Below are 26,181 nucleotides of genomic sequence, written 5' to 3'. Positions count from 1 at the left end.
TCTAGTCATAGACGGAACTAAAATCAAATTTGAGGTTACTTTATTAAAATAGGTTTAAGATGGTTCCCCTTAAAACTATTTTTGTGTAACAATATATGTAATTTTTTACGTTTTTGAAGCCTAATGTCTTCCACTAGTCACGTCTATTAATATAATATTAACAAAAAGAAAAAATAATAATTCATTAAAATGTATTTTTCATTTTTATTTTACATTCGATAAATTTTAAACAATTTATTATAATTAAATTTAAATAATTTCAAACCACCTAATTCAATTAATAAGCAATTTTAGCACCGCCAGTTATTTTTATAAGTATAAATAACTTAGTTAAATCTAATAGCGATTAAAATGTCTCCCGTAAAATTGTTTAATACAATACATTGTGTAGATAGTTGTTACATGAATTGGAATGCATAAAAAGATTTGTTTTTAACTAGTAGTTGCAAAAAAAAATATTTCAGCTAAAAATTTATATATTAAAAAGCCTTATCTAAAGGACTATTATTTTATTTGACTAAAGAAAAAAAAATTATTTTCGGAACTATTAAGTTTGATTTATTTTAATGAAATTATAATGTATCTTTGTTCTTACTCTACATATAAATACAGAATATTAAAAACTTGCAATGAGTTAAAAAAAGTTGATTTTGTCTGTAAATTTTCAGCTATATTGTTAAAAGCAAATTAATAACAATTATTAAACTTTAATCAAATAATAATAGATAATTAAATAATTCATTTTTAATTAAAATTAATTAATTATTATTCTGAATTACTATATTGAAGATGGTATCATTTATGTTATGTAAGTTGTACCTAATTGTAAATTGTATGGAATTCCTTCTTTTTTAAAAACTTACTGGATTATTTTGCCATACTTAGTTGTAAAATAAAAAATAAATATATATCTGTAACAATCTACATTGTGCAAATTTTACTATTATGTATTTTAAATGTCTTAAATCATAGAACAAAATTTTCACTGATATCGAATATTGTACAGATATTTCCTAATATTAAAAAATAAATATTTTAGATAGTAAAAATTTAAATAATAATAATTAATATAAAAAATTGAATTTTATCCAATTTTAATAGTATAAATGTTTTTTTTTTAAAGTATTTTTAAAAACATAAGTAAATTAAAACACTTAAAAAGTTGTATTTAATGATTATTATTTTTTTTTTGTTAAAATACAGATTAAAAAATAAATAAAATGTTTATTGGTTTATAAAACATAGAAAACGATTTTAAACAGTGTAAATATTTTGTTTTTTAAATGCGCTATGGAAACAATTTTTGCTTACAATTATTATAAATCGAAAGTAAAACTTTTGGTTAAAAACTAGTACAATTTGAAATAGATTTTGATTTACCTATGTTCACTCGTAATTATAAGTTCTCAAGTTTTCGTTTTATATTTCAAACGAAAAAATGTATTTAACAATGTAATTTAAAAAATCAGCAATCTTAAGCGGGAATACCACAACCTAATAATGTGTTCAATACAAAAGGAGGTATGGCGTTGAGAGCGGTTGGCAAGTAAGTGGCAACAGCATTTAGCAACGCAATGATCAATTGTAAAGGTATGGCAGTTAATAAGTTTGGATATGTAACAATTTGTACAAGGATGTTGACAAGGAAGGTTGGAGTGATGTCAACTAAAATATTTGGCGAAGAAGCCAAAACAGTGAGGAGTGAAACTATTGTACATGTAGGTAATGCTCCTAATAATGCTGGGGCCGATCCAAGAACGCATAAAAGTAGGTTAAACGTTTTTGTTGGAAGAACTGTCAAAATACAAGGCGTGAGTACTGTTGAAAGAATTTTAGCAAGGATAGCGGTAGGTACGACATTGACAAGGAATGGTGTAGAGTCAGCAAAAGTGTCAAACAAATTTTCCAAGAAATCGAACAGTGTACTAGGTGGTAATGCGGTGAGTATACTTGGTGATGTTGATAAGTATGTTAAAAGTGATACAATAGTTGAAATAGGTAAAGCATTAAAAAGTCCTACATTTAGAGATAATAGCGTGATCAGATTGAGAAGTGCATTATGTGGCAACGCAGATAAGATAATTGGTGATGTTACTTGGCCTATTAAAATGGCCAAAGTTGAGGTGGGAGCAGAATAAAGAGTGCCTGGTGATGTTGAAAGCAAAAGAGTAATAAATTTAGCTAATATGGGAAGGGGTACATGTGTAATATTTCCAGGGTTGCTTGTTATAACGGCAAGTAAAGCATAAAGTGCTGGTTGAGTAAGCGAGCACAAGAGCTTTGGTGCTTTTGTTAATGTAATAATTAAATTTACAATACACGGGGAAGGTATATTTGACAATAAAGTGGTAGAGGAAGCCAAGTAGAATATGATGTTAACGAGTGTGATAGGAGGAAGATCGGATATCAAAGCTTCAGTACTTAAAATTTTTAACAATTCGGTTTCTGAAGCGATACCAGCAGGCAAATTACTTCCCTATAAAATAAAAATTGGTATAAATAAATAATTTTATTTTTATAGAAATATCAAAAGCTCTGATGATAAATTTATGCAAGTAATGTTCAGTTAAATTTTATTTTTATGTGATTACAATGATTATACCTTATGAAATTTATGCTGATATAGGTTCTTATTGAAAATGAAATTGGAGTTATTAAAGAAATGTTTGTAGTTAAATACTTACAATGTTTGGAAGTAAAGCTACTGAATTTGGAACAACGCCATCAAGTTTAACTCCGGGAACCTAAAGTATAATTTAAATTTTATAATGATAATTAATAAAAAGATTCATAGTCACATTATCTTTTTAGTTCAGCATCAGAAATAAAAATACTTACAAGTTCAATTTCAGGGTTTCCACATGCTTCATTTTGAATCTAGAAATTAAATTGTTATTATGACAACTTATTTATACTCGTACTGATGATACAATAAAATAAACAATATTCATATCAATAAATACTAATGACATTGTAATAATTAAAAATACTTTATCTAACTAGATATGTAAAAATATTTTGAGGATAGTAACTAAATTTATTTTTAAGTAATAATGCTTTAATTAATTATAGTCAATGATTAAAAATTATTAAAAATAAAACAAATTAATACGAAACATAATTTAATATTTTACCAAAAAATAAATATTTTTGTTTAATTTTAAACTTTGTCTCGTATGATTCTTATTAAATTATCATTATCGTGTAAATAATTTGATAAATTTGTTAAAAAATTTATATAATTGATGTTTTATTATAACAACAATAATAATAGTAATTAATAAAACAATGAAACTACAATTATAAAGCATGATTATTGTTATTTTTTTTTATATACGAATGTAGTACATACCTCTCCATTTTGAATTCCTGAGCTTACGTTTGCAAAATTTGGAGTCTAAATAAAATGTATATTTAGATTTTTTTCAAAAGATCAGTAATTTTTAAATAAATTTACTTACTGGGAGTACCAAAAGGTACAAAAATGTACAAGCTATATACTTAGTATTTACCATTGTATTGTCTTCTGCCTAGCAATTCGAAATACGTTTTCGAATTAAGTATATTTTTCTTTTTATATCAAGTAGAGCGAGTAGATTTACTCGGATAAAAAATGTAGATACAGATAAAATTTGATTATCGATAACATATTTATCAATTGTTGAGTTGCAGTAACTTAAGTTTATAATATTTGCATTTTGTGTAGTTAAATCGTATTGAACTTTCAGTAGGACATTTTGTAATCTTTAATATGTATACATAATAATTTTTTTCGATTATATGCAATTTTATTATAAATAGATTTTCTAATTTACTGTATCATGGAATATAAAAATTATATATTTACAATATAAAAATTAAAATAATAAATATTTTGATATTACTGCAGAAATATTGATTATTTTAGTTCATTTTTTAAATAATTTAAACATATTTACATTTATATTTTGTAGTAAAGCTACCTTAATAAATTAAGTTCAATATAAATTAGTTAATCTATCTAATAAAAATGATCTTAATCAAATTTTAATCAATGTGGTGTTTAGAAAAATTACACTGATGCTGTGAAAATGTTAACATTTTCCATGTTAGCTGTGGTTTTTTAATCTTTAAAATTAAAATTTAAGTGGTAAATTTTTCATGAAATTTTGAACGATTTTTTTTCCGATTATAGTTATAATAAATATTTTTAATTAAATGCCTCGCCGATGGCTTTTGGAAAAAAATTTTCCACTTTTTCCAGTTAAATAAAACAAAAATACACTTAAAAGCAATAAAAAAGTAAATACAGAATTAAGTCGAAAAATATATCTTCAAGGCTATTAATAATGTTATGTTAGTAATTTAATCACAAACGTATACTTGATTTTAGATAACAATGATATGCGATATTAAGAGCAGACTATGTATAATGGCTACATATGACTTCAATATAATATCAATGCAGTATAAAAAGAGAATAAAACAATAGAAATGTGCATATTTCCATTTTACATACACAGTTATCTTACAAAACTCATTTAAGATGTGGACAACATTATTTGTTTATATAATTGTTTGTTTTTTTTCACAACAGGTAAATGAAATACTATAACTTGATTACAAGTATATTATTTATTATAAAATAATTGCAATATGACAGTTTAACCTATAAAATTATTATTTTTGTTTTTACTTAAACACATCCATTACAAATACTATCTATTTATTATTTTTATATAAACTTCAATCAAATAAAAATATATTATCATAATTTTAGTAGCGTAATAAATTATAATTTGTGTTCTAGAGTTTAAGAGTTCAATGTGTTCTTTCATCACAACCTTGTTCTTCTTCAACTACATCAAGTGAAGTATCAGTTACTCCATCAACTTCAAACTATGATTCATCTCTTCCAATAAATGACATACTTTTGTTGCTCAATAATTTTTCAGCTTTACCTACACTTCCTCCATCAACCATTATTGCTCTATTGAATACGATATCCTATAATCCGTCATTATTAACAGTTGTTCCACCTTGTGCTATTATCAATTTGCTCAAATTTTTAGCATCAAGTCCTTCTCTTTTAAGTGCTCTTCCTTCAACAACAGTCATCACATTCTTAGCTGCATTAGCATCTAAATCATCTGTAGTTAGCTTAATTCCGCCATCTGTGATCCTTTGTTTAGTTAAAGCTATTTCTTCAAGTGCTCCATCATTATTTGCTATTATACCTCAACCAATATTACTATCTCTATTGAGCGGTATAATGCCTTCCTTAGGATTACCTTCAAGTACTTCTGCTTCGACAGTTGTTGCTAACCTAACGATACCTGCCCCTACCGCTCCAGTTATAGTTCCAGGACCAGCTCAAGGACCAATCGTCATACAACTTCCTAAAAAATCCCAAAAGAAATCTCCCATTATCGTTCCAGCTGGTCCTGCTCCAAATTTGTTAGTTAATATAGAACAAAGTAGCCAGACTGCACCAGTGATTTTACCTTCATGCGCTCCGGGTCCAATTGTTATTAATGATAATATAAATTCACAAACAGGACAAATTATTAATGCTCCAGCTCCGCCGCCAGCGAACATTATATTCTCTTTACCAACCCCAAAATCTAGTGCACCAATAGTTTTACCACCTGCTCCAATTCCACAAATTTTATACAATCCTGGAAATAGAATCAGTAGACCAGATATAATTTTTCAAACTCCTTCTAGTTTACCAAAGTTATTTTATCTGCCACCTTTAAGTAGCTCGACGCCTAACTTTCCACCAAGAACATGTCAAAATATGCCACCTCTGCTAGCTCAAGTGCCAAGCTGTAATATCAATTGTTGATTCGCTTTTGATTTAAATATATCTATGAATTATTTCTATATTGATAAAAATTGTTTTTACAGTTAAAAATTAAATAAAAAGTCTGATTTTTGAAATATATATAAATATTTATTTTTTATCATTTAATTATTTACTATTTGGATCTTTATTATAAGTCAATAGTAAATAAAACATATTTTTTGGAAGGAGGAACCTATCCCTTTGAGATGCTTTTTATATAGACACTAAAATCTGCGAAAATCGTACCTAAATATAATTATAGTTAAAAATACTTATTTACATAAAAAAATGGGTTGAACTAATCCCCTATAATATTAAAATTTCTTATTATCTAAAATATAGAGTGTAAAAGTTGAAAAAAAAATTAGAGTAGAAGAAAATAACAATACAAAAAGGAGCATTTTTTTAAATTTAGAGCCTTTTACAGAAAATTATATTAACTTACATTAAAAAAACATAGGATTTCTGTACCATTTTTAAAACTTACATTGAAAAAGTTTACTTTTTAAATTATGATATAATATTTTTGTTGTACTTGCAAATGATTATCTGAAAATAGTTGAACATTTTATTAATTTAAAAAAATAGTTTTTCTGTATCTAATTTGAAATATTTTTAAAAATAATTAAAGCCAGCACCTATTAAATTTCTCTTTATAAGTATTTAATTGAGATAACCTTGTGGCTTATTAAAAAATTTTCACAAACTATAACATCTCAAGTTACAAAAAATATACAGTTAAGATATGATATATAATAATGGAGAGAAACTTTTAACAAAGTTTACTAATATTACATAAATTGATAGAAAATTTACTTAATATAAAGTCATAAGGTTTGAGCATTTCGATCTTCTGACGTCTTGAATATGAACATTTCGTTGAATTTCATCTCTTACGATTATTATCATCATCTTCTTGTGAATATCATTATTTCTCTCATACCTAAATGTGTTAAGAATAATACGTAGAGTTATGTTTCAGATAAATTGAATTTTAATCTCTTGAATTTAGTAGAGTAATTGCATGATTTTGGATAAAGACTTATTTTAACGCATTGACTATCAGTGATAAAAATTCTTTTTATTTATATACTGGACTTAATTTTTTATAGTCACAAAATCTAGTACATTTGTGAAAGAAATATAACACTTATGTTTACTTAATATAGTAAAAATAACTAATTATTCTTATTAAATTGACTATGAAGACAACTAAAATCCTATTTTTTTTAAATGATCAAAAAAAAGTATGAACGAATCATAAAACTTCAGGAAGATAATTATGAATATATTTATGTTTAAAAATAATGACCGAACAATCGCTGTCACAAAAAATTTTGATAAGATTAGTTATTATCAAAAATGCATTTAATGGTTATTAATTCTAATTTGATGATAAAAATTTTAGACAACATATAAAAGAATTTGGTATCAAACTAAGTTACATTGTAACTGAAGATCCGTAGCAGTACTAACAATTATGACTAAAACAATACTGATATTTGTTGTTAGCTGCATTTTAGTGGTTAAGGTAAAATAATTCCGAATATATGTTCAAAATAATTAATATAACTTAAGCTATCGAATATTTACGTCATTCTTCAATATATATTTTTTCAGTTACACTTTGANTAATATAAATTTTTTCAGTTACACTTTGAATAAAAATTACTTAACAATATATATTTAATAGAATAATTAAAAAATTATGTTTACAGGACATAAACGCACAATGCGTTTGTCTTCCAGCGCCATGCGCATCTTCAGCTCCACTTCCTTGCGGAGCATCAGCTCCAACACTAGCTCCAGCTCCAGTACCAATCTCATCCGCAGCTCCATCACCATGTTCCAAATCATCCCTTCCCTTAACTGCCATCCTTCCATTGCTTAGTAACCCAAGCGCTTTGCCCACTATTCCCGTAACAACCATCATTGAACTCTTAAACACCATCGCTTACAACCCATCATTTTTGACCTCGATCCCACCGTCTGCACTCATCAATTTACTTACCTTCTTAGCTTCTAATCCTTCTCTTTTGACTACTCTACCTCCAACCACAGTCATCGCATTCTTGGCCACTTTAGGTTCCAACCCAGCTATCGTCAGTCAAATTCCATCCAACGTTATCCTTGCTCTCGTCAAAGCCATCGCTAGTGCCGCACCATCATTGTTAACACTTATCCCTCAACCTGTACTTCTATCATTGTTGAGCTCTGTATTGCCATCACTCGGTTTACCCGCTAACGCTGCTCCCTCAACCGTAGTCGCTAACTTAGCTCTTCCACCAGCCCCCGCTCCAATCATCGCCCCTGGACCAGCTCAAGGGCCAATTGTCGTCCAACTCCCAAAGAAATCTCTTAACAAATCTCCAATCTTCGTCCCAGGTGGTCCATCACCAAACTTGCTTCTTAATGTTCAACAAGGCCAATCTGCCCCTGTCGTGTTACCACCTTGTGCTCCAGGACCAATCATTATCAACGACAACATTAACTCTCAATCTGGACAAATCACCAATGTTCCAGCCCCAAAACCAGGCAACATTATATTCAATTTGCCATCCCAAAAACCCGGTGCTCCAATCGTATTGCCTCCTGCTCCACTACCACAAATCTTATACAGTCCAGGAAGCAGCCTTAGCAGCCCAGACATAGTTGTACAAGCTCCAGCTTGTTTGCCCAATCTTTTCATTAACCCATCTCCACCATGTCCTCCTACACCTATCGTTCCACCTCCATGTCAATATCTACCTCCATTGTTAGCTCAAATTCCAAGCTGTTGATTTATCTTAATCTTATAGTTAATAATCATACACCGATATTTGTATTGAATTTTTAATAAATTTTCGTATAAAATAACTTTGATGTTATAGTCTCATGACAAAATGTATTATTTATTTCACATGTTCTAATTACTAAAGCAAATTCAGATATATTTTATTTATTCCAAAAAATATATTATTCATCGATTTTGCATTAAAAATATTATTGTTCAGTTGAATATTTCTTTGTGGTATTTTTAAAAAATATAATATTACTTGTGTTTTGTCATACAACGGAATAAAATTCTTGATAATATTCTTTAGTAGATTATTTTATTAAGATTCTTAAAAGTAAATAAATTAAACAAAAATTTTAAATTTATATGAATAATTATAAATAATGATACTTAGATCATTTTTATTTGTTTAATAATATTTATTTAATTTTGATAATTTTTTAAAGCATAGTATACATTGAAAATCTACGATAAAAATATAATTTTTTACATGGTTAATAGTATTCTTGTAAAGTATTTGAATAATATATTTTAATACATACAAATTATTTAGAATACCTTAAAAGTTATTTTTATCTATAGGTATTTGAGATGTATTTTATATTATACGTGAAAAAAAGGGAGTCATCACTTTTTGTTAATATTGTTTAAATATATTTTTTAATTTTTAATATGTTTTTGAAATGAAAATATATTTTTTGAATACTTAAAAATAATAATAAAATTAGGTGTTATTAAAATTATAATATTGGGATATTTATAAGTAAAGCAGTTTGTTGTGTAGAATTTAGTGAAGATTTGTTACTATTAGTTTGTGGATGAAACATATTATGTTCATACTTTCATAACTCGCTGAATTCTTAACTAATGGTCAATTAAACTTAATATTATAAAAATAAAAGGATGAACTAATTAAACACTAATTAACAATTATATGAGGTATTAAGATTTATTTTCTTGTTGGTAGGCATGTACTACTTTTCATAAAAATATTGAATTTAAATTATATAGTAAAATGTATTTAAGTAAATCAAGAATATTTGTTTTTAAATATTTCGCAAGAGTAACTGATATTATTTTTAAATACTTTTGTTGTGACTGCATTTATATCTCTGTTCAAATAAAATTCGTTGGTGCGTTGTACAAATAACTTAAGTCGAAAATTTATTATACTATTTAAATCAATGAGGAGAATACAAAAAAATGTAGATTATATTTTGTCTAATACTCTTATTGTAAAGTTATATTGATAACGATTATCTTATTAATATATAGGGATTTAAATATATTTTAATAATTCATTAATTATTTAATACAACAAACATACGGTTACTCTCTAAAAAATTATAATTTATGATTTATGCTTTAATGTACCAAGCATCACAGAATTGTAAAAGTATATTTTAAAGCAATAGTTAATAGCCAACAATAATAAAATAATAATAATTTTTAAAAAAAAACATATTCTTTTATTTAATGGTTAAATATTAAATCCCCTCTTTCTAATGATTTGGTGTAAATTCAATAAAAAAATCTAGCACAAACATGTAACACTATATAGTTGGAACAAGTGATATTTTACATTACTATTATATAAAGCATCGATGCTATTGTGCTTAAAAAATTTAAATTATCCTTAGCTTCATAAGTTCATTATAATTTCTCAATGAATTGAAATAGAAATTTATCATTGATATTGATGTAAAAGATTCGAAAATTTCATATTAACGAAATTTTTGATAAATTTTATGATGTACATAAATCCGGATTTTAATTATTACTGACGGCAAACATAACGAGCTACTATTTTCAGAATTACAATTTCCTCTACTTATTAATTACAGAAATGATTATATTTCTCTAAAATAATTATCAGAGTGCGTCTAGTTTAACCTTTGGAGAATACTGAAAAATATATCTTAATTTTATTTCAATAGTATATTAAGAAAAAAATTATGTTGTAGTTTTAATTATTAACGTAGTTAAAAAATATATATCAGGTAACTTTTAACATAACTTAACATAATCTTTCTGAAATTAATAAGTTAAAAATATGTTAACTTGCCTAGCTTTGTTTTATAATTATACAATTATAAAAAAAAGATAAATTAAAAAAATTCGATTAATGTCAATTTTTTTTAAGCCCGTAATAACTTAAAATCTTAATAAGTCAAACATAAATATATTCCTTTGAGATTCCACTTATTGAAATTCTATTGGTTCTAAATGAAAAAATAAACACTGAAATCAACTTTATTTTATCGAAAGGTTTTGCGTTTAAAATTGTTTAAAAACTTGGATTTTTTGGAGTAAAAATTCATCATTAATTTGATTATCTTAATAACGCATATGTAGAAATAATATGTTTTAATAAGTAATCTATTACTTTTTATGATGTTTATTAATAAATATTTTGAACATCGATAATCGATAAAATACAATTGTAAAATTGCGTTTAATATAAGAGTGTATGTCTTAGACATGAATGATTAAATATGAAATATCTGTAAGATGAATGGACACAGCGGTCAACAAAAATTGGTTTATGTGATAAATTTAAAAAGTAAAAAAATCTCTAATTATCAAAAGTAAAATATAAAAAAAATCAATAAATTAACATGATCTAATAAGTTCTGTTAAATTTCCGGAAATTTTTTAGTAGTGTAATATTTAAGATATTTCTGCAGATATGTCCAGAATTTTATGAAAATTTGGAAATATTTTTTGAGAACATTTAATTTATTATTTTTTTAATTTTATCATCTCTAAATTAAATTTTAAATAACTGCAAATAACTTTACAAATATATATCATTAGACATTTCTCGTTCTCTTTTTGCCCAGGTATAAAAATGATTTATTCTTTTATAGCTTTCAATGTGTAAAATTATTATAGCTCAACAATTATCTTGTATTCTGTTATTATTTTTAATGAGTAGTTAGTAAAAATAGCACAACAATATTCGAGGGTATATGATAATGAATTCCGAAATGGTTAATTCAAAAACAAATATAAATATTAATACATTTTCATCTTCACATCGAAGCACAAAGATTAATTACTTATAATTTGTCATAATCCTTATCCTACTAAAAATCTATATTTTAAAATAATAATAAAATCCGAAATATCGGTTTAAAAATTGGATCAGACAATATTTAAATTTGATCATTTTCTATTTTACAAGCTAGTTAAATAAATATGTTATCATTAGAAAATAGAGTAGACACCATTTATAATAAATGGGATGGATCAAAAAATCTACTGGAAACTAAAAAAGTTAGAAATAAAAATTTAGTTTTTTTTAATAAGTAGTAGCGTTGTGTAGCGCAGTGGATCAACATTGATGTCAGCTGCGCTGTTTGTTGTTAGTTTCCAGATGGGTGACTATATGGAAACTTCAACAATGACACCTTTCTTATCTCCTTACTAGCCAGAAAGAGGCTCCGTCAGGTCGGTAGCCAGTGTATAAATCCTGTTAAATTAATAAGGTATAGCTGTTTTTCAGTAATTTTTAATGACTTTTTAAGTTTAATATTTTTTAGTTATTAAATTAATAATATATTTAATTTAATTTAATTAATTAGCCACAAGTGATCAATTTTTATTTTATTATATAAAGGCTGAAAATATGATGATAACTTTATTTTATAAGTAATTGAATGAGTAGAGATAGACGAATCATCGTGTAATATAAAAATGCATAATAACATTATTTAATTGCATTTTTTATTTCATTAAAAATAACAAGAAGAATAAAAAGTATGACTTCCTTACATAAAATGTATTTTTTGTTATATAATAATCAATATAAATTATAAGGAGTTGTAAAGAATTTCAAAAAATAAAGGAAATCTTTTTTATAAATCTACTCTTATATATAAATCCACAAAGCATTATTGGTCAAAAACAATATTTTAATTCATATATCAAAGATTTTTTGTGATTAGATGGATATAATTTTTAAATACCAGCACATGGGGGGTCGCAGCACAGTAGTGACGTGGTATAGTTGGGTCAAGTATAATGATATGTGACAGTGATTAAAATCACTATCATAAAAAACGCTTTGATGCAAATCTGTAGATAGTGTTAAATTTTAAAAAAAAGGTGGATTATTCCAAAAGCTAATTTTAAAAAGCTGAAATAAAATTTTAAATTAAATAAAAAGTTAATTGTTTGTGAAAAAGTTATCTTTTTAAATCCCCCCCTGTGGACAGGTAAAGGGTCAGATTAATAAAATAAAATATACCAAATCTATAAAAAAAAATTGTATTGATCTATATATTTTTCGAAAAGTTATAAGATTATAAAGTTAAAAAAATAAAAAAGAATTTTTTTTACAGAAATCGTATTTTTTTTTTATATTAAAGTATATTACATCAGCTTTAATTTAAAATATTTNTAACTATGATGTCTGTTTTCACCATGAAGACAAAATAAAGTCCGGCATTTTTTTTTTTATATTAAAGTATATTACATCAGCTTTAATTTAAAATATTTATAAAAGTGTCAGACTTTCTGGAACACTTTAAAAAGTTAAGTTGAAAAAGTTGTAATTTTGAATTCTCCATGTGAGCAGGTAAAGGGTCAAATTTATAAATATTATATATCAAATAATAGGTAAATAACTCATATATTTATATAAAAAAAAATTGTATCGATTTTTAAAAGAGTTATAGGAATTTTAAGTAAAAAAAAAGGGAAAAAATTTCGAAAAATAGCGATTTTTAAATTTGTAATTTTTTTGGAGATTTCCCCCATTTACGGGAACAAGGGAAATTTTTTTAATTTTTAAAGGCAATGTCTTTGACAAATATGATTTTCGATCATTTGGCGTATTGTGAAAGAAATTGATTCGGTGAGAGCTGAGAAAAAGTGGTAACAGACACAAAAAAAAACCCATCATAGTAAAACTAATCGCATTGAAGCTAAAATTTTAAATTCGGACTAAAATTATGCACAATGGTAAATATTGTTATATAATGAACTATTTACAAATCACCATAAAAACATTTTTATACATTTATATATCACAACACTAATTAATAAATTAGCTTACAACATTTTCTCTAATTGATGAACAGTTCAAAAAAATATATCGTAATAAATACTTTGAAATTTTTTATCATGTTTGATAAAAAATTTGTCATGACGTGTAAAAAACCGAAATTTTTATTTCAACAAAATATTGTTGAGAACGTTGTACCTGAAGGGATGAAAAAATATTAAACCTTATAATAGTATAGAGTTAATTTAACTAAATAAGGTTTCACATTACGTAAATTAAAATTTTTTTTTAATTCTTGAGAAAATGAATATTTAATTAAAATTTATTCTGTGTATATATGTTATAATATTTATAAATGTTTAAATTGAAAAAAAACAAAATCTATACATTCTGTATCTTACATCCAAAAGCTACGTCACAAAAATAGGTTTTTGATTTTATACTATATATACAGAAAAAAATGTTTTCTTTAGTGTGTCAAAAAGTATGATTTAATTTTATAGGAAACAATTCTTTATTCATCTCAAAGATACCCATTTTCTAACGATGCCATATATGTTTAAATAACTTTTTATTCTTCTAAACTAATGCTAACCAGACATATTAACTTCTAAATATTACTACAAAATACATGTATTTAATATACAATAACAACGTTTTAAACGACAAAAAAATAAATGTCTAATAAATTGAAATTTATAAAACATTAAATATAATCTTTTTAAAAATTTAGAGAAAAAATTACTACATGTACAATGATAATTTTACAGTTTTATTTTAATTTGTGCTACAAATTATATTATCACAGAAAAAACCATAATTTTATGCTATAAAATAATTTGAATCTGTTTGAAAAATTCCCATAATATAATAAATCTTGTAAATTATAATCATATTCGTGTGCTGCCAGAATTTTTATTTCAAATAAAATGAACCATAGTTAATTTAGCAAACGCAATATTAAAAAATATTTTATTGTGCATTACGAATAATGTAGGTGACAATATACTATGCACTCTCCATTTACGTCATAGGCTAATAATTTTTATCAAAATATTAATAATAAATATCAGTAACGCACTCAGATATGGATAAAACCGATGTACTTCATAATATATATTGTGATAATTGTAATTCTGTATAGTAACATCAATGTGATAGTACCAGTTATCTTAAAATTAACTTATCAGCTAAAAAAAAAGACTCGTATATAAAGAGTGAAAATCGTTTAAGAAAACAGATTTCAGTAAGGTCTAATTAAATAGGCATCAAAAAAAAAAAAAAATTAAGACATTTGGTAAAATAAAATAAAATGAATCCTACTATAGTGTTGTATGCTGTAGTAAGTCTTATAACATTAAGAGTAAGTGAATCTTGAATTATTGTATAATTTCAATGTAAAAATTAAATAATTAATATAGTTATTATGTTTAAATAGACTTTAAATGCCCAATGCATTTCTTCACCAACTCCATGCGCATCTTCAGCTCCACTTCCTTGCGGAGCATCAGCTCCAACACTAGCTCCAGCTCCAGTACCAATCTCATCCGCAGCTCCATCACCATGTTCCAAATCATCCCTTCCCTTAACTGCCATCCTTCCATTGCTTAGTAACCCAAGCGCTTTGCCCACTATTCCCGTAACAACCATCATTGAACTCTTAAACACCATCGCTTACAACCCATCATTTTTGACCTCGATCCCACCGTCTGCACTCATCAATTTACTTACCTTCTTAGCTTCTAATCCTTCTCTTTTGACTACTCTACCTCCAACCACAGTCATCGCATTCTTGGCCACTTTAGGTTCCAACCCAGCTATCGTCAGTCAAATTCCATCCAACGTTATCCTTGCTCTCGTCAAAGCCATCGCTAGTGCCGCACCATCATTGTTAACACTTATCCCTCAACCTGTACTTCTATCATTGTTGAGCTCTGTATTGCCATCACTCGGTTTACCCGCTAACGCTGCTCCCTCAACCGTAGTCGCTAACTTAGCTCTTCCACCAGCCCCCGCTCCAATCATCGCCCCTGGACCAGCTCAAGGGCCAATTGTCGTCCAACTCCCAAAGAAATCTCTTAACAAATCTCCAATCTTCGTCCCAGGTGGTCCATCACCAAACTTGCTTCTTAATGTTCAACAAGGCCAATCTGCCCCTGTCGTGTTACCACCTTGTGCTCCAGGACCAATCATTATCAACGACAACATTAACTCTCAATCTGGACAAATCACCAATGTTCCAGCCCCAAAACCAGGCAACATTATATTCAATTTGCCATCCCAAAAACCCGGTGCTCCAATCGTATTGCCTCCTGCTCCACTACCACAAATCTTATACAGTCCAGGAAGCAGCCTTAGCAGCCCAGACATAGTTGTACAAGCTCCAGCTTGTTTGCCCAATCTTTTCATTAACCCATCTCCACCATGTCCTCCTACACCTATCGTTCCACCTCCATGTCAATATCTACCTCCATTGTTAGCTCAAATTCCAAGCTGTTGATTTATCTGTGGTTATTAGAATATTATTTCATATTACAACAAGTGTCAAATTAATTTTATTTATATTTTTTCTAATGTGTCATACAAAATATTTCTTTTGTCATTACGTTATTAAATATATAATTTTTTAAAAGATAATATAATGTTGATTTTAATTAATTGTTTTCTACGATACACTTATCAAATTAACGTAATATTTTATTTGCAATATAATTATTAGGTGGACGTTATTAAAGTTATAAGTAATAAAAAATTAGACTTAATTTGACTTAACTTAATTCTAAGTCAAATTAGTGATCAGCTGTTTGAAAGTTCATTTTATTTTTGTGCACTAACAACATTATTTGGTTAACAAGTAAAATTTATTTAACATTCTGGAAAATGATATTTTAGTTTGGTCTATACGTAACATAATTTATTTACTTAAGTAATATTAACGAATAAGAGAGTCTAATTACATGTCTGTTTTATGTTGACTTGGATTTTTAATTTTACACTGGAAGTTTATATTAGTATAATAAATATTTATAATTATGAGTTTCCTAACCTTCAAATATTGAAATATACTTGTTATAAATTGTAAAATATCCTATCGAAATATATATTAAAAAATACAGTATAATCGGGACTTATTAAATATTGTTTAGACTTTCAAATAGAGTTTAACAAAAGAGAAACATTTTTTTAAGATATTACTAATAAAAATTTTAAATTTTTGTAAACATTTTTAATATAATTATATCAGTTTTAAATTACTTTTTAAATATTTTCACTTAAAATAATTGAGATTTTTTTGTGTTTGAGTGTAATGACAGACAAATGTACATATATTTATCTTGGCTAAATTCATCGCAAATCATGTTATCGTTAATTTATTTCTGATTTGGGAAATTCAGAAGCTATTGCTTTGTAGCGTATTTTTCAGTAATCCATAATTTTTATTACATAGATCAGATTATTTTTTATCTGGTAATACGATGTAATTGATGGTAACACTGATGGACAGCCACGTACATTTGTGGTAGGTAATTTTTCCATTGTTGTTATACCTCTTTCTTTTTGATAAGGAATAGTAAAAATTAAGTCTATATATTATATAAATGACAAAATTTCATGATGTTCCGTGAAGTGACACATCATTAATTTTTACAGCCATAAAGTTACGTAATCCTGCGACAGTCAAAAATAATAATAATAAATTCATAATATAATAAAATTATTATTTTCTCAGCTGAAAGTAATAATATCCATACCAGGATTAGATTTAGAAAAATCTGAAATGTCATTATACAATAATTAACTATTTTAGCTTGTATATTGTATTTTTTCGCGTGTTTGTATTAATAAATATTTAGCTTGAACGATCTATTTGCACAATATTACGATCAGAAATCGTATTTGTTTAAATTATAAACTCCATAAATTAAAAATAATTTCCTTGTTTTTATAAATGAGCAAAATCTCCAAAAATTACGATTATTAAAAAAAAAATTTTAGTTATTTTTTTTACTTCTTTGACTTAAAATTTATTAAAGTATTTTGAAATGAATAAATGAAAGCAACATTTTTCGGGAACACTATATTATATTGTTAGTAGATCAGAGATCCACCATTATCTAATGTGGATGTCTGAATAATATTTAATAATAAATAAATATAAAAAGTAAACAATATAAAAATAATCTCTATGCCTTGATTTTACCAAACTTATATTGTGTATAAGAGGATTCGTTTATTATAACCAAAACTAATTAAAAAATAACACTATTTATAGGTATAATTTTAGTATCTAAAATTGGGCTTACATATAAAATAATCAGAGAACTCTTTTATTTATTTATAAAAAATATTAGTAATAGAATTTTTTTTTTTTAAGTTAATAGTGTCCTACGCCCTATAATTTTCAAAAAAATTATTTATTCTGTCTGTTTTCCCCTTAAAATATTATCAATTTGAGTTTTTTTTAATAGAAACATGTATATTTAACCATCATACAAACTATAAAATGATCTTTCAAATAAAATTACTGATCGAAAAAACTTTTGGAACAGTATTTTTGAAGTTATCAATAGAAAGACTAAATGTGAAGTAAGTCTGTGTATTTTTATCTCAACGCAATAATAAACTGCATTATTCCTCTCGTTTTATTATAAAAATGCTAATATCTTTTAAAATACGTGTTCGTAAGTTATTATCAACCAATTATTTCCTTATTAAGATAATTTTTTTTATATGTCAGTCAGTTAAACTGAAAAACATATATGTTAACATAAAAATATATATTTTCAGTTAAAAAACTCAAGTTAATACTATTTTAAGACAGTTTTTTTTTTTTGAAAATTATTGAACATAACAAACTACTAACTTCTGAAAAATAAAAAATTATATTATACTTTATATTTTTTAAGATATTGTGTGAGACATAGTCAAATAATCACTCTGCATATCATACAAAAAATTTAAACGTGTAATAACGTTTAATTTAATTATGAAACATCTAAAACTCTTGTGATGACTATACAGGGTGTTCAGTAAGTCAGGAAACGGGTATCTATTGTTCTCATTGTTACAAACAATGAGAACAATAGAAACCCGTTNAAAACATCTAAAACTCTTGTGATGACTATACAGGGTGTTCAGTAAGTCAGGAAACGGGTTTCTATTGTTCTCATTGTTTGTAACAATGAGAACAATAGATACCCGTTTCCTGACTTACTGAACACCCTGTATAGATACTGTGTGCAACAGGAAAGGTATAAAAATATTATGGGTATTATTAGGTCATCCAGACATATACTGATATTTAGTCTATCAAGTATTATAAAAATAGTTCATTCCAGTTACTATAATTTTAATTATTTTGAACTATGACCCACTGTGGGCTAGGGGCGTACGGAGACCACCGAGTGTCTTTTTCGACAATGCATTAACCTTCAAGAAGGTTTCACTTTTCTGTATATATAACGTAGTCTGAATATTACACGCACTGAGTTTTGTCTAAAATGGTCAGTGGCGCCATAGTCAAAAATATTTGGTAGGACATAAATTTAAAAAATGTTCAAATCCTCCCCTCTACTATTATTTTTTTTTTCTCTTCTAAAAATTGTTTGGTTTTTTTTTTATTGCCATTATTATTCAAAATAATAACATAATTTGAATATTATAACTTTATTTATTATATAACTTTTTATAAAAATAATTCTAGTGACAAGCGCGCGCTTGATATGTTATCAATATTCCTAACAACATTATCTTTCAATTAAAAAAAATTGGTAGGGACATAAATGCCTTATCAAAACAGGTTATTTATTGTTGGATAAATTTTTGATAATTTAAAAAAAAATTTTGTAGGTTTCCAAACATTTTTTGGCCTCCAATAAAAAGTATGCGTAAAACAAATGTAAAAATTGAGCTGGTTTTAATACATTTTATTAATATCAAATTATTGTTTGGCTATACTTTCAATTAAAATCATCATAGCAATCTCAAAAATCGAATTTGTGTTTTTAAATGAAACAAAAATTCATTTTTTTTTTTTGAGATTGGCCATGATATTTTTAGGTGATAATATACAATTAAAATGCATATTCGGACATGACATTAATAAAACGATAATTTCTGATAGTTAAGAGTAATTATCAGTTATTATACAAGTTTAATATTATAAACTTGTATAAAATAGTATATAGAGAGATTATAATGAAATTGGTCTGTCTATTAATAACTCAATAGAATTCGTATATTCTGTTTAGTAAACTTTTTCTAATTATTATGATAAATACTATTGAATAAAATTATTATTTAGGTTATAACGTTTAAGCAATTATATTTTTCAAACTTAAATAGATTATTTGATTAAATCTATTTATGACTTATTATTGTTGTAGTTGAAAATAAGATATTTTTTATGTCAACAAGTTATAATTTTCTAACTCATTTTGAAAGTTTTTCTGTAAATTTGAAGGAGCTATCCTAGATAGCAATTTAAAAAAAATAATTTTATAAATGCTATGAATTATAAATATAATAATGATGTCTAATGTTATAATAACATTTATATAATATTTATAAAAATTATATATAATAATAACGTTATAAAAATATTATAATGACATTATATAAAAAAAAAATACTTTCAGTGAAGCCCCCTTAACACTCTAACAGGCATCAATGCTAGTTAAGCTCAATATATGTTTAATAAAGAAATTTTAAAGATTGTAACCATAAGTAAACTTTTTGTAAGTAAGTAACGAATGAATTCATTTTTAGATAAATTTCTCAATCCCTGCATAAAAAAATATGTTTACATTTTAATTTATTTATTATTTTAGTTTTATCATTAATTAAAAAAAAATTCATGGTAATGCACTTGAATTTAAATTAATTATCTTTTAAGAAGAACTTTCCCATCACTGAGTATACAAGTAGTTTGCTATACTTTATCTCAACATTTTTTAAATATTTCATAGAATTGAAATTTTATTTATAATATACATATATTAAATAATAAATTATTATTTTAAATTTTATCATCTCCCCTTCTCATTTATATCTTAAAACTATAATAATAACCTCATTTTCAAAAATGGTAATGTACATATTTTGAAAGCTCAGACTTCTATATCAATGATTCGAAAATTATTATACACCAGTATTTTGATTTTTCGTTGTATAATTTTGAAATTTATAATACAAAAAACTTGAAAATTTTGAAAAGAAAACTAGATATATTAGTAAATACCTATATAGATATTTGCGAAATATCTTAAGAAGTCACTCTTTATAGATTTATATATTCAAAACCGACACTAGGTTTTGCTAAGCACAGTGAAGATTATAATTGCAGGGATAATGTGCTAAAATGTATATTGAAATGGAATAAATCTCTCTATAAAAATAATTACACAGTAAAGAATTTTTCGTTTTTTTTAAAGAGGTAATGAAAATTTTTCATTTGTATATTTTCATCAAAAAAAAAAAAACTTTGACTATATGTCGGACTGCATAAAGCACGACGAGAAGGGCACGTATATTAACTTATTAATTTTTTTGAAAAATACAATAACTTCTGCTGTATATAAAATAAAAAAATAGTAGGAATTTGTAGTAATAATAAATTTAAAATACACAAAAATATTTCAGAATATATTTATATCAAAAACAATGTTTTAATTATTAATATTTAAAACATACTGAAACCTTGTCTTAAAAATATATATAACTTTAATAACGTCATTATTCAGTCAGTATTTGCGTTAGGATTTTGGTTAGATTTCACGAGTTTAATGAAAAATTTTATAGTAAGTCCAAATATTATTCAATAAAACTATTTTTATGTAATAATTACTACAAGTGGTTGATTAACTATGACAAAATATCTCTAAAAATATATAACGTAATGTAATTTTGTATTTTCGGAAGCTACAAATATCTGAGTATTATAATTTCTAAATAGAAAAATTTGAGCCAGTTAGACATTATTTCAGTTCGTAAAAAGACCGACCCTGAACGAGTGAGTGCAGCTTGTATTTATGATATATACTTTGATTGTACAATAAATACTTATCCTAAAATTGTAATCAACACATCAAAATTTATTGTAATAAATGAGCTAAAAAATTGCTATTTCAAAATTAAAAAACTAAAAATTTCATCCTAATTTTTAAAATACAAAATATGCTTTTAAAGTAGTTTAAAACTAAAAAAGTTATTAAAAAAAAGAAACTCAAAGTATTCACTAGATAATAAGTTATAAGATTTTAAATAAATATTAGACTTACCTGTAAACCCGCAACAAATTATGAAGAGATTTTGATACCAAATTAGTTCATATGTTAAATATATTAAATTGTTATTTTGAGTTAGTTTTTAATTAAATTGTTTTTTTACAATGAAACATGTTTTATTATCATTATAGTCCTGAGTTCTAATAAATTTATTAAAAAGAAAGAAAAAAAAAATCAATGATTTAAAAGTTACAGAACTTGTTAGACCAATAGTGGGACACAATGAATAATGTACAAGGTGACACTGTAACATTTTACAAAATTTGAAAGAAGCACAAAAATCAACAAAAAATTATAATAACACAAAAAAAAAAACAAAAAAAAAGTTATGATAATTTTTTTTTAAAGATAAATCATGTCAGTAATTTATCAGTTTTTTATATCAGTATACTTGTTAGTATAAAAGTAAAACCAATTTTTACTTTCACAATATATTCCATCCATTAGAACTCAACATCAAAAAACAAAAAACAACCGAAAATGTTCTTCGCTTATATAACTATAAGTCTTCTTTCAATTGGTGTAAGTGTAGTAATATAATTTAAATTAATAAAAAAATATAACATTTTTTGTAATATAAAATTAATTATTATTTCAATAGGGTTTAAATGCTCAATGCATTTCTATACCAACTCCATGCGCAACGTCATCTCCACTCCCTTGTGAAGCATCAGCTCCAACACTAGCTCCAGTACAAGCCTCATTCACAGCTCCATCACCATGTTCCAAATCATCCCTTCCCTTAACTGCCATCCTTCCATTGCTTAGTAACCCAAGCGCTTTGGCCACTACTCCCACAACAACCATCATTGAACTTTTAAACACAATCGCTTACAACCCATCATTTTTGACCTCCATCCCACCATCTGCACTCATCAACTTACTTACTTTCTTAACTTCCAATCCTTCCCTCTTGACTGCTCTACCTCCAACCACAGTTATCGCATTCTTGGCCACTTTAGGTTCCAACCAAGCTATCGTCAGTCAAATTCCATCCAACGTTATTCTTGCTCTCGTCAAAGCCATCGCTAGTGCCGCACCATCATTGTTAACACTTATCCCTCAACCTGTACTTCTATCATTGTTGAGCTCTGTATTGCCATCACTCGGTTTACCCGCTAACGCTGCTCCCTCAACCGTAGTCGCTAACTTAGCTCTTCCACCAGCCCCCGCTCCAATCATCGCCCCTGGACCAGCTCAAGGGCCAATTGTCGTCCAACTCCCAAAGAAATCTCTTAGCAAATCTCCTGTATTTGTCCCAGGTGGTCCATCACCAAACTTGCTTCTTAATTTTCAACAAGGCCAATCTGCCCCTGTAGTATTACCACCTTGTGCTCCAGGACCAATCATTATCAACGATAACCTTAACTTTCAAAATGGACAAATATCAAATGTTCCAGCCCCAAAACCAGGCAACATTATATTCAATTTGCCAGCCCACAAACCCGGTGCTCCAATCGTATTGCCTCCAGCTCCACTACCACAAATCTTGTACAAACCAGGAACCAGCCTTAGCAGTCCAGACATAGTTGTACAAGCTCCAGCTAGTTTGCCCAATCTTTTCATTAACCCATCTCCACCCTGTCCTCCTACACCTATCATTCCACCTCCATGTCAATATCTACCTCCAGTTTGGGCCCAGATTCCAAGCTGTTGATCTACTTGTTCATGTAATATATATATATATATATATATATAATTCATTATGTATGCATTTAATGTATATACACTTAAAAAATTTATATTGAATAAATATTATTGATAATATATCAAATCTTTTTTTTTTGCTATTTTATATTGGATTTATTTATTTATTTCTATTTAAAAAAAAGAACATCAAACAAATTGAATTATCGGTAAAAATATTAATTTGTTTGCTCGATAAATTATTTAATATTTTTTCCAAATTAATATGACATGCAATAGTGTAAATTATTGTATTTTTGGTATTTTGTTCACCAACCATAAATTGGGTTTATAAAAAGAAACTGGTATACTTAATTATAATTAAAATTAATAAAAATTATTATTTATATTTTGGTTAATATTATTTAAAAAAAATATATCAATAGAAGTCAATGAATAATAAATTATCTTCTGTTTAATAGTTTGTTTAGCGTTAACGATGGTAACATTGTTGTATTAATAGGTATTCATGTTTTATTACTTAGAATAATTTTGTGGTCTTTGAATTCACTATATTTTGATTTTAATTATATTATTTTAACAAATTTTATTAATTTTATTAATTGTTTAGATTTTATAAAAACTTTAAGTTAATAAAATAAAAACAAATGTTTACTTAAATGGTTAAAAAATTTCGTCCGATGTATTAAAATATTGTTTTAATTAAATATACATATATGTGTGTTATTAACAAGCACAGGGAACAGGGGCAAGTACGGGGGGTTGTTGTTGACATGGCGGAGGAAGGGGATAATTAGGTTGTGGACATGGTGGGGATGGCAAAGCATACAATTTTGGTGGAGGTGGTGGAGTCTGTAGAACAATATCAGGAATAGCACAATAGTATCCCGGGTTGTACAGTATTTGTGGATATGGAGTTGGTGGCAATTTCACTGGTGGACCGCTTGGCTGTTGAGGAGGTAGTTTTATAATGATATTTGCCGGCGATGGAGCTGGCGCTGTCGTAATTGTAGGTTTTTTCTCGTGAACGTTATCATTAATAATCACTGGACCAGGTTTCGGTGTCGGATAAATACACGGAGGAGGAGCAGGTGCTTGGGAAAGTTTTAGCACTACATTTGGAGACGGACCAGCAGGAACGACAACTGGGGCTTTCTTTATAGACACTTTTGGTAATTGAACTACAATAGGTCCGGTGGCATCGCCTGGCACGATTACTGGAGGTTTTGGAGCGGGAAGCACAACATTTGCTTCTTGTGTGGGAGATGGCAATGGAGATGCTAGTCCTTTAGCACTGAGAATTGCATTTATGAGAGCTTGGAAAGCTTCGGCTGGAATGATGGCTAATAATCCTGGAACTGCGCTTATAGCATTTATTATTGCTATTAGGACTTGTGGTGGAATGGCGTTTAATATAGCTGGATTTGAAACTATATAAGCAAGAAGCTCAACGACGACGGGAGGAGGAAGAGTAGTTAATAAACTTGGATTACATGCGAGTAAATTGATTATTTCGAGAAGTTGTGGCACAGGGATTTTCGTAAGTGCGCACGGCGTCTTAAGTATATCAAGTAATGAGGATTGGCAAGGTAATGGAGGTCCTGTTGGAATCAAATCATTACACCCGCAATCACCTTGTGCTCCCTGAAAAATTAAACTTAAAATTAATATAGTTTATTTATTTTTATTGTAATATTGATTGATTGATAATATTGATGTAATATTTGTTGATATTTTCAATTTTTTTTTTAAATAAATATTATTAATTATTTTGAAACGTAATTCATTAATTTCATATAGTTAATATAGAGTTTTCAGTAAGTAAGTAAATGCATTTCTATTGTTCTCATTGTTTATTACAATTAACCTGTGTCCTTACGTACTGAACACTCTGTATACACTTTTTGTGTATTAGTTATCACGTATTTTACGATATGCTTACTTGACAGAATAACAGGCTGCTAGCCACAACAAAAATAAACGCGAGACATTTCATATTGTCTTTTTTAAATACTTTTAAACTTCTTCCTCATGAATTATGTTTCTTCTTTTATAAGAGTTTATTTATTTATTTATTTTTCATTTTAAAAGCTATCTTTAGAATTTGTTTATTAGTTATCCTATTCGATATATGATATTCAAACAATAAACAAATTTTAGTCTAAAGTAATAATAACATTATAAATAAAATCAGTTTATTTTATAAATATTATGATAATCTGGTTTTCAAAACTTTGTATGTATTATTTAAACATATTAATGATTTCTACTTTAATTTTCTTGGTATCTAATTTTAAAAATATTATCATACAAATTAACTAGAAATACATTTTATAGTAAAATATCATGATTATATATTACAATATAATTTAACAAATTATGCAATCGTTATAAGTTATCATAGATTTTCGTTAATATTTCTTTAAAAAGTAATTATATAAATAAATATATATCTTCTTTATATATATTTATCAAATTTTTTTATTTTTTTCAATAAACTTATCATGTTTAGTATTTATGGAGAATCTAGGTCATCAATAAGATAAAAGCGATATTACTCATCATTGTTTATCACGTTTCTGTAAATCTAACATTTTATTACTTTTATTATCATTGAGAATTCTCGCTACTGTGT

The 26,181-nt window shown here is 26.4% G+C and overlaps 5 protein-coding genes across 5 annotated transcripts; 3 read left to right on the top strand and 2 right to left on the bottom strand.

Annotated features, from left to right (window-relative positions):
• Nucleotides 1–184: 184 nt before the first annotated feature.
• On the bottom strand, nt 185–3,579 carry LOC126904521 (uncharacterized). Its single transcript, XM_050683609.1, has 5 exons — nt 3,462–3,579; nt 3,353–3,397; nt 2,839–2,877; nt 2,685–2,744; nt 185–2,476 (listed from the first exon to the last, which is right to left on the bottom strand). The coding sequence occupies exons 1-5, from the start codon at nt 3,513–3,515 to the stop codon at nt 1,475–1,477; spliced, it is 1,200 nt and encodes a 399-aa protein (XP_050539566.1). The 5' UTR covers nt 3,516–3,579; the 3' UTR covers nt 185–1,474.
• Nucleotides 3,580–4,418: 839 nt separating this feature from the next.
• On the top strand, nt 4,419–5,932 carry LOC126903578 (uncharacterized). The gene is made up of 2 exons (XM_050681804.1): nt 4,419–4,576; nt 4,790–5,932. The coding sequence occupies exons 1-2, from the start codon at nt 4,526–4,528 to the stop codon at nt 5,825–5,827; spliced, it is 1,089 nt and encodes a 362-aa protein (XP_050537761.1). The 5' UTR covers nt 4,419–4,525; the 3' UTR covers nt 5,828–5,932.
• A 1,275-nt stretch (nt 5,933–7,207) lies between these two features.
• LOC126905061 (proline-rich protein 36-like) lies at nt 7,208–16,268 on the top strand. The gene is made up of 3 exons (XM_050684453.1): nt 7,208–7,358; nt 7,546–8,604; nt 15,053–16,268. The coding sequence occupies exons 1-3, from the start codon at nt 7,308–7,310 to the stop codon at nt 16,112–16,114; spliced, it is 2,172 nt and encodes a 723-aa protein (XP_050540410.1). The 5' UTR covers nt 7,208–7,307; the 3' UTR covers nt 16,115–16,268.
• Nucleotides 16,269–22,286: 6,018 nt separating this feature from the next.
• LOC126903577 (uncharacterized) lies at nt 22,287–23,666 on the top strand. Its single transcript, XM_050681802.1, has 2 exons — nt 22,287–22,421; nt 22,501–23,666. Exons 1-2 carry the CDS (start codon nt 22,380–22,382, stop codon nt 23,554–23,556), a joined length of 1,098 nt encoding a protein of 365 aa, XP_050537759.1. The 5' UTR covers nt 22,287–22,379; the 3' UTR covers nt 23,557–23,666.
• Nucleotides 23,667–24,098: 432 nt separating this feature from the next.
• LOC126904620 (uncharacterized) lies at nt 24,099–25,592 on the bottom strand. Its single transcript, XM_050683793.1, has 2 exons — nt 25,489–25,592; nt 24,099–25,190 (listed from the first exon to the last, which is right to left on the bottom strand). The coding sequence occupies exons 1-2, from the start codon at nt 25,540–25,542 to the stop codon at nt 24,273–24,275; spliced, it is 972 nt and encodes a 323-aa protein (XP_050539750.1). The 5' UTR covers nt 25,543–25,592; the 3' UTR covers nt 24,099–24,272.
• Nucleotides 25,593–26,181: the final 589 nt, after the last annotated feature.

The sequence above is a fragment of the Daktulosphaira vitifoliae genome, unplaced genomic scaffold (genome assembly GCF_025091365.1).
Source record: "Daktulosphaira vitifoliae isolate Bord-2020 unplaced genomic scaffold, ASM2509136v1 Scaffold_4, whole genome shotgun sequence".
NCBI lineage: Eukaryota > Metazoa > Arthropoda > Insecta > Hemiptera > Phylloxeridae > Daktulosphaira > Daktulosphaira vitifoliae.
Note: the sequence above shows the minus strand (reverse complement) of the source record. Positions and strands in the feature narration are given on the sequence as shown.